General features: G+C 46.1%; 2 protein-coding genes across 7 annotated transcripts in view; one reads left to right on the forward strand and one right to left on the reverse strand.

The window, feature by feature from the left end:
- The first annotated feature begins 771 nt into the window (after positions 1-771).
- Positions 772-10,416, forward strand: STARD5 (StAR related lipid transfer domain containing 5). Its single transcript, XM_081171334.1, has 6 exons — positions 772-929; positions 4,221-4,270; positions 5,843-5,975; positions 6,427-6,544; positions 8,645-8,738; positions 10,244-10,416. Exons 1-6 carry the CDS (start codon positions 840-842, stop codon positions 10,389-10,391), a joined length of 633 nt encoding a protein of 210 aa, XP_081027460.1. The 5' UTR covers positions 772-839; the 3' UTR covers positions 10,392-10,416.
- Positions 10,417-12,192: 1,776 nt separating this feature from the next.
- Positions 12,193-15,224, reverse strand: part of IL16 (interleukin 16) — a 72,975-nt gene continuing 69,943 nt past the window's right edge. For all 6 annotated transcript variants that reach the window (XM_081171022.1, XM_081171025.1, XM_081171023.1 and 3 more), the window contains one exon: positions 12,193-13,708. In XM_081171022.1, the coding sequence (XP_081027148.1) occupies positions 13,512-13,708 (197 nt within the window). In that variant the 3' untranslated portion in view covers positions 12,193-13,511. The remainder of the gene's footprint in view (positions 13,709-15,224) is intronic.

Consider the following 15,224-nt stretch of genomic DNA (forward strand, 5'->3'; position numbering starts at 1 on the left):
GGAATGATGGGAGTTGTGGTCCACCACCAACAATAGGATACCACACTGGCTACTTCAATATAACTTTTTTTTAAAAATGGAGAACACACTACTAGCAGAGGTAGAAAGAGGAAAAACATCAGGTGCTTGAAATAAGATTTATTCCAGGCCTGACTTATTTTGGAATAAATCCTTCACGTTTTAGCCCAAGGGAGGATTTGTTCCAAAAAACACATCGGAGCTGAAATAAATCTTATTTCAAACACATGGAGCACCATCCCTTTCTGCCAGTAACGCGACTGGAAACTGAACTGTGAAAGGTTCCTGGGCGCACGGCCTCTATTTTATAGTACCAACTTTTATTCCCGCTTCAATTAAAATATACTGGGTGTTCCCATATATAGGGCACTCCCGTGGCGAAGTGCCCCTTATTTTTGAAATTTTACCCCGGCAACCCATTTACGGAGAGGGGCTAATGTTGTGCGCTGCTTTAATTTCCTCTTGGATGGATGAAAGGCATGCGCCTTCTTCACCTTTAAAAGCGCGGCGCGGGGGCAGCGGGAGACCGGCAGCCAGCCACCCTCCCTCTCCCACCCGATTCAGCAAGCGATGGCACGCAACAAACCTCTTCCCTCCTCCTCTCCGGGCCATTGATCCGCCCACGTGCTCAAGCGGCGCTCCCTGGGACAAGCCGAGGAGAGCGGCCCCGGCGCCGCGATGCTGCCTCCACGTGGGGGCGCCTCCCCTCAGAGGCTCGGCCCCTTTTCTGGGCCGGCCTGGGCAGCTCCGTTCCCCCGCTTCCGAGCTTCTGGGCCAGCAGCCGGCAGCGCCAGAGCCATTTTGCCCTCCCGCTCGGCGACATGGACTACCGGGAGGCCGCCAGCTGGGCTGCGGAGCGCATGCAGAGCTATCGCAAGGACTGCAGCGGATGGCGCAGCTGCAAGCGCACGGTGAGGCCCGCGCGGCGCGCTTGGAGAGGTTGCCCCCCTTCTCACCACTGCAGCCTGGCTGAGAGGGGGTAAAATCCTGGTGACACTCCCTTTGAAGCAGAGGTTGGATGGCCATCTGTCATGGGTGCCTTAGTTGAGATTCATGCATTGCGCACGCAGGGGAAGGGGGGTTAGACTAGATGACTCTCGGGGTCCCTTCCACTCTACAATTCTAGGATTGTACCGCTTATGGACGGGGCGATGCGCCTAGCTTGTTCGTCCTGAGTGAGCCGCTGCCGGTCCGGGCTGGCAGGTGGAAAAAGAAGCTGGCCCGGCATGTGGTGGATGGCTTCCCTCGTGCGTGCATTTAATGCGCAGCGCAGGGACGCAAAATGCCACCAAGCTGCTTCCTCTAATCTATCCCTGTTTGTCTGCTTTGGCAGCAGCAGAAGGAATTGGTGACAAAAGGTTCTTTCCGGGGCCGCGAGACGCTTTGCTGTAGCTGCTGAATGTGTGTTGAGAAGGCATCTGTTCTGGCTTGAGTCCCCCGGGACCTTACAGCGTGGGGTGGGCGCACGGGTTATTGGAAAGGAGGAACAGTAGTAACTCAGTGTATAAAACTGTGTCTGGCATTGGAGAAAGTGGAGAGGGGGAAGTCCCCTCTCTCGTAACGCTAGAAGTACAGTGGTACCTCGGGTTAAGAACTTAATTCGCTCCGGAGGTCCGTTCTTAACCTGAAACTGTTCTTAACCTGAAGCACCACTTTAGCTAATGGGGCCTCCTGCTGCCGTCGCGCGATTTCTGTTCTCATCCTGAAGCAAAGTTCTTAACCCGAGGTACTATTTCTGGGTTAGCGGAGTCTGTAACCTGAAGTGCCTGTAACGTAAAACGTCTGTAACCCGAGGTACCACTGTATTGGACATAAGACAGAGCTGAATGCTAGAAGATAAAGAGAGAGCAATTCACCCAGAGCACAGTTAAATCTGTGGAACTCGCTGCCACAAAATCCACAGATTTAACTGTGCTCTGGGTGAATTGCTCTCTCTTTATAGGCTTTCAAATAGGGTTGGGCAGATTCATGGGTGATCTGAAAAGGAAACCTTGGAGAGAAAATGGGGAACAATGCGTTATTTGGAAGGGGCGAGAGGGCATGAACCTTTTCCAAGTGCGTGAAGAGGGGCTTGTAATCTCCCACCCACCCACCCTGCATCTCTGAAATGTTGCAGGGAATTCATTCAGTTCCCTCTCCCCTTGAATGCTCTTTGGTGTCTGTTCCTGCTGGGAACAAGCAAGCAATGTGACACTCATTGTTTAGCCTGGAGGGGGGGGAGGGGGAGGCATCAGCAGGTCTCATTGGTGCATCTGAGGACATGCTACAGTGTGATGTTGCCAGCTGGGAGGAGACAATGTGGTTTCAAGGAAGCTGCAGCCGCCAAACTTGTTTTCAGTAGTGCAGTGGTACCTCTGGTTACAGACACTTCAGGTTACAAACGCTTCAGGTTACAGACTCCGCTGACCCAGAAATAGTACCTCGGGTTAAGAACTTTGCTTCAGGATAAGAACAGAAATCGTGCTCCGGCGGCGCAGCGGCAGCAGGAGGCCCCATTAGCTAAAGTGGTGCTTCAGGTTAAGAGCAGTTTCAGGTTACAAACAGACCTCTGGAGCGAATTAAGTTCTTAACCCAAGGTACCACTGTACTTTAAATTGTAAAACAGACAATTCAATAAAAATTATATACAAACGTTCTCCAAAATCCACAAGAGACGGTGGAAGACGACTGGAAGAAGTTTAAGGAATATTTGAAAAAATACGTTAATGTTTAAACTTTAGAATAGCTTTGGAAGTGGATATATAGGGCTGTAGGGTTAGACGTAGAAGATAGGGTATTTTAAAATTGCATTATTTGTAAGTGATAAAATGTGAAGTTATTTTAAGTATGATAAAAAAGATGGTTAGAAATTATGATATATGTACGGTAAACTGCTAAAGATGAAGTAAAATGAAAATCAGATAGGTGGGACTTGGGGAAGCCCACTTAACAATGTTTAGAAAAATAAGGATATGACAAGAATTTGTTCGTATTGTTTGTCTTTTCTGTCTTTGTTTTTTATTTGTGTTATAAAATGAATAACAAAAATTTGCAGGGAAAACCAAAATGCACATGTATCCTATGTTTTGTTTTAAGATATCACTGTTAGTGTGTATTTCTCAAACCAACTTCTCACTGATCGGGCTCCTTAAGGCGTTCCTCATTTGTCTCTTGTGTAAATACCTTGGCAGTGGCATAGCGTGGGTTGTCAGCACCCGGGGCAAGGCAACTAATTTGTGCCCCCTAACCCGTGGATTTGCGCCCCCTAACCCATGGATTTGCGCACCCTAACCCTAACCCCCAGATGTTGCGCCCGGCGCGGCCGGCCCCCCCTGCACCCCCACGCTACGCCACTGTACCTTGGCATAGTGTAAAGGCACCCCTGTCTTGTCCCTGCCCCCTGGTGTATACACAGGCAGAAATGAACAGCTTCACTGCACCCATAGATATTGGGAGAAGCCAGTTCTGTTCCTGATGATGCTCTGTAGAACATCCACTGTAGAAAGTCCCAGGTGCCATTTGCAGTATTGCCAGTCAGTGTAGATAATATTGATCTAGATGGACCCAATGGTCTGACTTCAAATAAGGCAGTTCCGTTTGTTTATAGACAGGCTGGTCTAGTCTATGAACATTGATACCACACTAAATGTGCTAGTCTTTGAAGTGTTGTAGACCTCTTTGTTTCAAATGGTACCCTATTTGAATGCTGGTCCTTGGCATTATTCCCCTGAAACAAATAAACAAGACTTCCAAATATGAATGGTGCATTTATTGGTGCATTTGTATCCTACATTGCCGTCAAGGAGAAGAAGGCAACTTGGATCGTATCCTAATCATTTGTCTTTTCAGCAAACCTGTAAGATGTAAGACAGAGAGTTGGTGACTGTCACAAGATAACCCAGTGAATTTCAGGGCTGAGTACGGATTCAGACCTGCATTTCCCTGAATTTAATCCAGCGTTCTAACTAATTCAGCACACTGGTTTAAGCCACACACTCTGTCTCAAGCATGTTTCCCCACCTGCAATATAAGAGGATATTCCTTCTAACTATCTTACAGGACCCTGTGGAAAATACTGAGATAATACTGAGAGAGCTTGAAATACTTCTAAAGTGCTATATAATTGCTGAGTTTTTTAAAAAAATGTTTTTTAAAAAATAATCTCAATTGACACAGTTATAGTGTAGGAGTGGATTTTGATTGATTTAATTTATTTTTTCTAGAATGAAGTTTCAATATCTTGGAGGCCATCAACTGAGTTTCATGGAAACATGTAAGTAAAGTTGTACACACATACACCCAAAATGAGCATATTTATTTAGGAGGTAAATTACTTGGGGAATAAGGTAAATCCCACCACTTTGGTCACATCTGCAGTACAATCCTATATATTCTATGAAGCATCCTGAGATCTTTTGATGAAGGGCAGTATCTATATTTAATAAATAATAAATAAATAAAAATATATGTCTGTTCAGAAATAAGTTCCACTGGGGCCTATTGCCAAATAACTTGAGTATAGGATTGAACGGGCAGTTTCCATTCAGTTTTTATACATCTGAGTTATCAAATGTACATTCCGAGCACAATTCAAAGTGTTGGTGCTGACCTTTAAAGCCCTAAACGGCCTTGGCTCAGTAAACCTGAAGGAGCGTCTCCACCCCCATTGTTCTGCCCAGACACTGAGGTCCAGCACTGAGGGCCTTCTGGCGGTTCCCTCACTGCAAGAAGTGAGGTTGCAGGGAACCAGGCAGAGGGCCTTTTTGGTAGTGGCACCCGCCCTGTGGAACGCCCTCCCATCCAGGAAATCTGACTCTTACAAGACATCTGAAGGCAGCCCTGTATAGGGAAGTTTTTAATGTTTGATCTTTTATCATGTTTTTAATATTCTGTTGGGAGCAGATTTTCTCCCCAACCTCCCCACACAGCCTCCAACCAACTGGCAGACTAATTTTTAAAAATGCCTTCTACCAAGTGGACTATGTTTTTTTTTTTATAAAATATTTATTAAAGTTTCAGAAAGAGGAATTACATAAAAACAAGAAATACAAAAGTAAAAGACAAAAATAAAAATACAAGAAAAATACAGAATAAAAAAAGTAAGTACACTTACAAAAAAGGGGAAAAAAATAAAAATAAAAAATCAATCTTTCCATATCTTACATTCATATCCTTGTTTCCCTGACCTCCTCATACCTCCCTTTTTTGTGTTCCAATTCAATTAATTAATTCAGCATTTTCTTTCCCTCCTTATTATCCTGGTCTTTAATCTTAATATATTGTAACATTAAATTTTTACCTATTTAAAAATCCAATTTTCCATATTCTTTTATAACATTACAGCTAGAAGCCACTTGACTTCAATCAAACATCATTCTAACATTCATTATCTACCAAGTGGACTATGGGAAGAAGAACAGGGTGACCTGTCACTCCCCACCCTACATCAACCCACTATGTGTGCATCCTGGTTGTGGGGAGACGCCCCTTTCTCCTCAACTAGCACAGACACCGAGCGAGCTGGAGGAAAGAGGGATGGAGCAATCCATCTTTCCTCCACCAGCCCATACCTGTATGAAATTTGTAGTCACCTGTAGGAGCAGGTGGATTGTTAAGTACAAGACCAAAGCAAAGTCATTGGCATGAATAATGCATTTCCAATACACATGGCATTTGATTTGAGTTTATCATGTGGATGGGACATTGAAAAATCTTTAGTCTGGAATGGGATCCTATCATCTCTAGCACCAGAGGTCTGCCTACGGAGACCGAAATAAAATGAGGTCAATTTTTTAATTATTTGTTTATGTCTGTATGTCCCTTTTGTTCTTCCTTCCCCTGAAAGATACAAAGCGGAAGGGATTATGCCTGCAAAACCGGAGGATGTCTTTAAATGTTTGAAACCAGAGAAGGGTGGACTTCGAGAAAAATGGGATCCAAACGTGAAGGAGATTGAAGTCGTTGAAGAGATTAGCGAAGTAAGTATAATACAGTTGGGCTGTGGCAACTGGTAAAGTGCAGCTGCTACGTTTTGGATCCATCTGTGCTTAAGGTTTAAAGTAGTCTCATTTCACTTTTAAACAGTCCCCAAAATCATGGGAAATGTAGCTTGTTAAGGGTGCTGAAAGGCGTTAGAGAACCTTATTCCCTTCACTGAGCTACATTTCCTATAGTGGTTTAGCAATCAATCCCTCTTCCCAGGGAACTCTGGGAACTACAGCTCTGGAAGGGAATCAGAGTCTCCTAACAACTCTTGGTGCCCTTAATAAAATACAACTCCCAGGATTCTCTGAGGGAAGTTATAACTGTTTAAAGGAGTATGATACTTCTTTAAATGTATGGTGCAGATGAAGGCCGGGATGGGGTACCTGCAGTAGATCAACAAATACGCCCCAATATTACATCATAACCCTGGTATGTGCTTTGTAGGATGTTTCCATAGTCAGAACTATCACACCGTCAGCTTTTATGAAGATTATCTCTCCGAGGGAGTTCATAGACGTGGTCCTGATTAAGCGGGATGAGGATGGAACCATCACATCTAATGGTAAGATGGCCAAAGCCTAAATATATTGGCCTCCAGAGGCTGGTGCCCATGTTAGTATGAGTACTCAATACCAGTGGCTGTGTGTATGGACTGGCAGCAACCTGAGGCAACCAGGAAATTCTCTTTCTGTGGTGCTTGACCTGTCATGCGCCATCACACACACACACACACACACACACACACACACACACACACACACACTCCCCATAGCTGTCAACTGTCCCTTATTTGGCGGGAAACTCCCTTATCCCAGCGCCGTGTCCCGCTGCTGTCCCTTATTGATGATGTCCCTTAAATTTCCCGGGTTTCAAAGGAAGCAGCTCCTCTCCCTCCCTCCCTGCCGGCCAGGGAGGAGGGAGGCTCTGACTGTGTTGCTTGGCTGCGTTGCTCACCCAATAAGGAGTCTAAGAACGACTGGGGGATGGAGCTTGCATGCCTTGTGTCGATCAAATCGGCCGCGTTGCCTGGGGACTCGCCTTTGCTCAGCGCTTCCCAGCAGAGAGGTGACGGTGGTTTTCCTTGCTGCATCCCCTTTGCCGGGTTGCTGCGCTGTGGGAACCACCGCTTGAGGCTTCGTTTGGCTGGTGGCTGGGCTTTTTGCCTATGGCTCAGAGGGGCTCAGAAGCTGAACATACCTGTGCTTGGAAAATCCCTTATTTTGGCTGCTGATCCCTTATTTTCGAGGCTGCTGGTCCCTTATTTTCAAATCTGTAAGTTGACAGCTATGACACACACACGCAGCACTTCTTAGATATTGCTGCCATCAAGCAATGGTCTCACATGTGTGAACTGATGCTCTGAAAGCCAGTAGCCATTCCGTAACAGCATAGGTGAGAGACCCAAGAATCTCATACGTAGCACAGAATGCAACAGCCTGAAAATTTCAGTTTTGATCCCCACCAACAAAAAACCAAAAAATTCCTAGAAGCTGGCAACTAAGCAATTAACTGGCTATTTCAAATCAATATGATGCACACGCGCGCACACACACACACACTGGCCTACCCCCTGCTGCAAACTTTGTGCTTTTTGCCACCTAGAAAGCTACCTTGCATCAAATGAGACCGTTGGTCCATTCTAGGGTGTGTACATTTCTACACTGACTGACAGTGGGAAATTATGGTCCTTGGGATGCATGCCAAGCAGATGCTCTACCAAAGAGTGGACTTTCCCCTAAAAATAAAGTAAGACTCTAGTCCTCATGGATAAAGAAACATAAGAAGCTGCCTCATTCTGAGTGAGATATTGCATTATAATGTTGCACCTCACCCTGACCTTAAAAGTGTTCCACTCTGTTAGGTTGACAAGGGGTTGCTCGTGCGCAAGCAGGGCAAACCTCTCCCTGGCTGGCTGCTAATGTAAACTTTATCTGTCCGGACAGCCACTCACCCGTGGCTGGCTCAATCGCTGGCAGAATCCGTGAGTGGGCGTTTCTTAAACTTCTTCCATCAAAGAAGCTCCTTGATGCCGAGTCTCCGCCTTCCCTCTCTGCGCGAAAGCCTTCTGCGCAGAGAGGGCGTGGGCAGCGGAGGACCCCTTCCTTCCCCGCTTGTCCCAGGCAAGGAGTCGTGGGACCGCCTCACCACATCCGACTCCTGCACCCCCTCTCCACTGGAACTGCGTTTATTCTCTTCCCCAGAAGAGGAGCTGCTTCTCCCGATCCCTGGAAGCTCGCTATAATCCCTCTGGCTTTTGCTCTCTCCCTCCGGCACTGATGGCAGTTCCCTGACACACTCCTCTTGCTGTTTCATTACAGTTGTACCTTGGAAGTCGAACGGAATCCGTTTTGGAAGTCCGTTCAACTTCCAAAATGTTTGAAAACCAAATCGTGGCTTCTGCAGCCAATCAGAGCTCCTGCAGCCAATCAGAAGCCACAGACACCCCATCAGATGTTCAGGTTCCGAAAGAACGTTTGCAAACCGGAACAATCACTTCCGGGTTTGTGGCGTTTGGGAGCCAAAACGTTTGAGTTCCAGGGCGTTGGGGATTCAAGGTACAACTGTATTTCTACTATTATTATAAAATTGAAAAGGCTTTCTTTTCCCCAAAGCACTAAACGGACTTTATCTTGTGCATTATTTTCATATCTCTTCCTTGCAGCAACCAATGTGGAGCACCCGCTCTGCCAACTTCAACCAAGTTACGTGAGAGGCCTTAATTATCCCTGCGGCTGTTTCTGCATCCCAGCCCCAGGGTAAGATGGGTGGAAATGTTGTAGTACCACAAGCATGTACAGCGGTACCTTGGTTCTCAAACTTAATCCGTTTGGGAAGTCTGTTCCAAAACCAAAGCATTCCAAAACCAAGGCACGCTTTCCCATAGAAAGTAATGCAAAACGGATTAATCCGTACCAGACTTTTAAAAACAACCCCTAAAAGGGCAATTTAACATGAATTTTACTATCTAACGAAACCATTGATCTACAAAATGAAAGCAATAAACAATGTACTTCAGTCACACAATCAATCAATCAATCAATCAATCAGTAGCTGAACTGGGTTCCACACAGTCACAAAAACAAAACAATAAAGCCACAAAAACGCAAAATAAATAGCAAAAACAGACAGACCTCAGTATAACAGTCAAAACAGAAGTGTGGCACTCAAACTGGAAGCGTAACACTCAAAACGGAGCACGTTCGGCTTCCAAAAAAAGTTCACAAACCGGAACACTTCCGGGTTTGCAATGTTTGGGTTCCAAGTTGTTTGAGAACCAAGGTACCACTGTATATATATGGTGCATGTTGTTGGGTTCTTGCTTTCATTGAGTGGGAGGAGTTGTTGCAAAGTTTAGGGAAAGCTTTGCCCACCATCCAACTAGATGCTAAAGCCTCTAAAGGCCAATTTGATACAAGGAGACTGAATTTGCTGAGAGATGCTGTCAGCTTACTGCAGGTAAAATGGCTGATTGCTCTGCGAGCAGCTTCTTCCTGGTTCATTTTTGCAAAGGCTTCTGGGAGGTTGGGGCCTTTGAAGCCAGAGTATCATAATGCCCTCTTATTTCCAATATATGCAGGCTTTGAGCACTGTTGCAGTATGGGGCTCAAACAGCACACACATTCCCAGAGTGGTTTAGCAATCAATCTCTCTTCCTAAGGAATTCTGGGAATTACAAGCAATTCTCTGTACCCTCAACAGGCCACAATCCCCAGGATTCTCTGAGGGAAGCCATTCCAGTTAAAATGGTATCATAATTAAAATGGTACCATAATTAAATTTATAATGCAACGTGGGAGACATTGCAACATGTCCTGCTATTCTGATAATGGCCACATAAACATCATACAAAAGCACTGTGATACCAATTTAAACAGGCGTGGTTTCCCCCCAAAGCATTCTGGGAGCTGTAGTTTTCAAAGGGTGCCTGAGAGTTGTCAGGAGACTTCTGTTCCTCCCACAGAGCTACATTTTCCAGAGTGATTTAACAACCAATCCCTCTTCACAGGGAACTCAGGGAATTACAACTATGTGAGGGGAATAGGGGCCTCCTAACAACTCTGAGCACCCTTAACGAACTACAGCTCCCAGAATTCTTTGGGGAAGCCATGACTTCTTGAAGTGGTATCCTAGTGCTTCAAATATCAGAAACCTTGGGCCACATGGGTGGGACTACAGGAATGGGCTCTCCTGCATCTTTGGCTAAAACTGGTGATTTCTGCTGACTTATTTAGGGCTTTTTGGTTTGTTTCTTTCCCTACAGAGAGCCATGTAAGACGCAACTCCTCACTTTCTTTCAGACAGACCTAGCCGGCAACCTTCCTCAAACAGTTGTGGAGTCCTTCTTCCCAAGCAGCATGACCGGTTTTTACAGCAATCTGACCAAAGCAGTGTTGAAACTAGCGGCTTAAGCAATTAAAAACAAACAAACTCCAATTGCACATGTGTGCGCACAGAATTCTGTGATTGCCCTCTGCAAGTAATGTGGGGATGTGGGATTCAAAACTGTGGCAGCTTTGGGGCATGATTGAAACAAAGTTAAGCAATTGCAAATCCCATTGGTTTTTAGTTGGGGAAGATTTTTAACAGATGCCTTGACATCATCAGGGCTTGCCTTACAGTACTTTGGGTATAATCCTGGGCTGGTGAGTACAGTGGTGCCTCGCAAGACGAAATTAATCCGTTCCGCGAGTCTCTTCGTCTTGCGGTTTTTTCGTCTTGCGAAGCACGGCTATTAGTAGCTTAGCGGCTATTAACGGCTTAGCAGCTTAGCGGCTTTAAGAAAAAGGAAACAAACTCGCAAGACGTTTCGTCTTGCGAAGCAAGGCCATAGGGAAATTCGTCTTGCGGAACGACTCAAAAAACGGAAAACTCTTTCGTCTTGTGTGTTTTTCGTCTTGCGAGGCATTCGTCTTGCGAGGTACCACTGTATTGAGAGTCCCAACAACATTTGGGGTGGGGAGGAGACCGCATTGGCTACCCCTGTCCTAGTTCTTTTGCCATTCTATAATAATTATGAACTGTGGTTTTCCAGTACAGCAAAGGACCCCCTTTTGATTCCAGTTTTTTTAATCCTGGGCTGTCATGAGTCCCATCCCACTTTAATACACCTCTGGAATCCCTGAACATATTTGTGTGTGTGTTCTGGAGGCGCTACCATCTCTGCAGTGATGGCTTTGCTTGTCCAGACGCCTATACAGTGGTACCTCGGGTTACAGATGCTTCAGGTTACAGACTCCACTAACCCAGAAATAGTACCTCGGGTTAAGAACTTTGCTTCAGGATGAGAACAGAAATCGTGCTCCAGTGGCGTGGCGGCAGCGGGAGGCCCCATTAGCTAAAGTAGTACCTCAGGTTAAGAACAGTTTCAGGTTAAGAACGGACCTCCAGAACGAATTATGTTCTTAACCCGAGGTACCACTGTATAGACTCAATGTCGTTCATTCTAATGATGCGTTTACAATCCAAGCACCAAGGAGTCAGGTGCTGCTTGCATGACAAGCAAAACATGCTAGCAGGAAAAACTGTGGGTGGGGGTGGCTCTTGAAGGGAAACTATCTGCACACTTCTGCCCTAGGGTGGGAAGCACATAACTTGTGATCGCCTGCCTATAAAGTCAGCTGCAATCCAGGTCGATAAGATCTGGGTAGCCTAGCAGCCTGAAGCAGAATCCCATGCGTGCTGCAATGCACACATGGAACTGTGGGGAAATATCCCTGCTCTCGTTTGCTTGACCAATGAAGGCAGTTCCACCCCATTGAGCTGAATGGAGAAGACCTTTGTACCCCTGTGCCTTCTTCCCTTCCTCCTTGTGTTTTGCGTTGGGTTTTTTTAGATTGTAAGCCTGCAGGAAGGAACTGCCTTGTTTTTCATGGCTATGCGTAAGCAACTCTGGGAACCTTTGTACAAATGCTCTAGGTCAATAAAAACACACACACACTTGGATCTGGCGTTAGGTCTACAAGGCCTTACAGTTTGTGGGCATCCTTAGCCATGCCACGGTAATCTTAGCACAAATTCTCCTTGCTGTGGATTTGCTCATATTCCCATTTACCAAACAGCATTCAGGTAACAGTGTCTGTGGTGGTGGTGAGAGCATCACACAAAAACCCACCTCTGCTGATAGAAAGCCAGTGTATCAGGGAGAAAAGTTCAGGCTTAGCCTTCTCTCTAACATGCTAGTCTTCTGTGTGCAGGGATATTTTTTTGAGAGAGAAGGAGAGAAAGAGAAGCATTTAAGCATGCGACCTCCTACCTGCACCATTTCACAGCCCCACCATGTGCGATTTAGCTCTTCGCATAGCTCAGGCAATAAAACTCTTCTACCCTTTTTGTTTTTTATGGACCATAAGATGGTTAAAGGTAAAGGGACCCCTGACCATTAGGTCCAGTCGTGGCCGACTCTGGGGTTGCGGCGCTCATCTCGCTTTATTGGCTGAGGGAGCTGGTGTACAGCTTCCGGGTCATGTGGCCAGCATAACTAAGCTACTTCTGGCGAACCAGAGCAGCGCACGGAAGCGCCGTTTACCTTCCCACTGGAGTGGTACCTATTTATCTACTTGCACTTTGTTGTGCTTTTGAACTGCTAGGTTGGCAGGAGCAGGGACCGAGCAACGGGAGCTCACCCCGTTGCGGGGATTTGAACTGCCGACCTTCTGATCGGCAAGCCCTAGGCTCTGTGGTTTAACCCACAGCGCCACCCGCATCCCATAAGATGGTTAGTACCTTGTAAATTAATCATAATCATAGTCATAATAGATGGTGCTTTTGAACTGTCGCTGGTGTGTTTGTGTTGTGGCTGGAAAGCCATGGTACTTAGAGTGATCAGGCAAGTTCATGAAAGAGGGCTGGGTGGTAATTACAAGTAAACTTAACAGTGATTACAACAGTGATGATTTATTTGGGCAACATAGAACAAAGATGAAAGATGTTGCTAAATCAAGTGTCCCTGAGCCAGATATGCCCACAATCCATGCACGGCCCTTAAGTGATGAGGCCATGTGTTCCCGTCAGTGTTGCACCACGCGCCCACTTTCTACATCTTGCAGCAATAGCGGGTGGCTCGTGTCAAAACATGCCACGTAGACTACAGATGTGGTTCCCATCCATAATGGGGATCCACATGTCCAGAACCACTTCCATGAGCCACTCTTCCCTGCCAGATGTGGGTGCATGAGCAATGTGCTTCATCAACTCATTATGCAATCAAGACATGTTAATTCATCAGCGTCTGTTTCACCCCCAAGCTGATTTACAGGTTTTGGCTCTTGAGTTGCTTGTTAACAAAGCCTCCTTTTAATTAGTGTAACCCTCGCGGCAGCTGCTTTATTAATACTGGGACCACGACCAACCAAGCTTTTGACATACACCTCTTCTCAGTCCTGGCCTACTTTCTCTTTGCTCGCAACGAACATCTGGTGCTGGGAACCTGGGTCTTCTGTGGCTTTTGAGTGATAAATGAAAGCTTTTTTGGTCATTGTTTAACATGGGCAGCAGTTCAGGCTCTGTTCTTTCCTTTTTTAAAATCGTTGTCATTCCTCTCCATGGAGAGATGCCGTAGGTTTGCTGATGGAGTTTTTTCTCTTGATGACAGCATTAATCGGTCCATCGGGCAACGTCTTGATGATGTTCCAGGCTTCGAAACGAGTGAGCCCTTGCATCAGGGTCGTGTGCACCTGTAACAACTCGTCTCCAGGCTGAACTGTGGGGCTGTGTTCCAATGCCGCCCCTAAAAGAAGCAAAAGGAGTACAATAGGCGGCTTATGAGAATATGGTATATGGGAAACAGTACAAACACATGGAGAACCAAGCGACCTCTTCCAATGAAGCCTTTGGCACAACCAGTAGTTCCCATTCCTAACTGCAGGGATTGCCAACATAGTGACCCATACGTCTCATTGTACCACAATTCCCATTGTGCTTGAGACCATTGGACCAGAGGCAAAAATACACATAAGAGACATTCTGCAAATGTTACCAGTGTAAAGGTGTGTCATTTTCCCTCCTAGGTGTGTGGCATCATACTGGGTTCATAAGGAAAGGGTTAACTTATTGTAAAATGACTAACCAATGGGAACCCCAGGGGGCAGAGTTAACAGTGTATAAGGTTTAAGCACAGAGGGCTTTTGGAGGAGTTAGAGTTAGGGTGGTTGAGAAGATGGTCTGGAGTTAGAAGAAACAGAGGGGATAAGTCTGTGGGTTGGGCTAGTCTGATGTGAGAGAGTGAGAGAATCTGTTAAGAGGAGTCAGTCAAACAGTTGATATAATCAGTCAGAAGGTATTAGGAAGGTATAGGCCGGTAAAGAAACTAAAGTTAAGATACTGACAGGAATATTATCTGAGAAAACATAAACTTGTTAATGTTTGTAAAATAAACTTGTTTTTTGGTTCACTTTTAACAACTGACTGGACTCAGTGTTTTACCAGAGAGTAACTGGTTGGTGGCAGCGGGGAAGGGAGCACAGTGGTGGATCAATAGACCGTTAAACGTCCGGGGACCCTGTGTGATCGCCACTAAAGGTTGCAAACTCCAGCTTTTATTGGGTCAGAAATTCAGTGCAAAGTTATATTTTTTTTATATGGAGTGCAGGACATCTTTGGGAAAAGAAAAGGCTGAGGAGTAAACCCTACACAAATCCAGAGTGGAGTCCATAAGGCGGTTGGATGGTGCCTTATACACCTCCTTCCCAGTGGCGTAGCGTGGGTTGTCAGCACCCGGGGCAAGGCAAGTAATTTGCGCCCCCTAACCCGTGGATTTGCGCCCCCTAACCCTAACCCCCAGATGTTGCGCCCGGTGCAGCCGCCCCCCCTGCACCCCCCACGCTATGCCACTGCTCCTTCCAGCAACTTCTGCAGCCAAGCTGGGGCCAAATGTATTACTCTGCTTTCAGTGAGGCTGAGAGGGAGATTTTGTCCAGGCAGCCCAAGACCTCCATACACACTGCCTAGGCTTTTGCCCTGGAGAGGTCACTTTGGTGCTGCAAATGCAGCAAACCAGTGCAAGACCAGTTACGAGTTACTGGTCTCTGCAGCCACAGCAGGCGCTGTGATTCTCTCAAGACAGACGGTCCTAAATGTGTCATGTTTGGAAATAAACCTTTCTGCTCTCTAGGTAAAGAGTTTGGTAGGGCACATTACCTTACATGTCAGGTCCTGCACAGTTCACTGAACTCCCTGGGGAAAGTACATGCTGAAGTCTGTTCTGTGCGTTTCCAAGTTAAATGAGTACATTTGTGCTGTTTGCT

Source organism: Podarcis bocagei, assembly GCF_964188305.1.
Source record: "Podarcis bocagei genome assembly, chromosome: 14".
In the NCBI taxonomy this organism is placed as follows: Eukaryota; Metazoa; Chordata; class Lepidosauria; order Squamata; family Lacertidae; genus Podarcis; species Podarcis bocagei.

Excerpts from the sequence above, each read along its gene's own strand:
- STARD5 (XM_081171334.1), top strand. The coding sequence starts at position 840 with ATGGACTACCGGGAGGCCGCCAGCTGGGCTGCGGAGCGCATGCAGAGC. Across the intron at positions 930-4,220 it reads GGCGCAGCTGCAAGCGCACG|AATGAAGTTTCAATATCTTG; the intron begins GTGAGGCCCGCG and ends TATTTTTTCTAG. Across the intron at positions 4,271-5,842 it reads ACTGAGTTTCATGGAAACAT|ATACAAAGCGGAAGGGATTA; the intron begins GTAAGTAAAGTT and ends TTCCCCTGAAAG.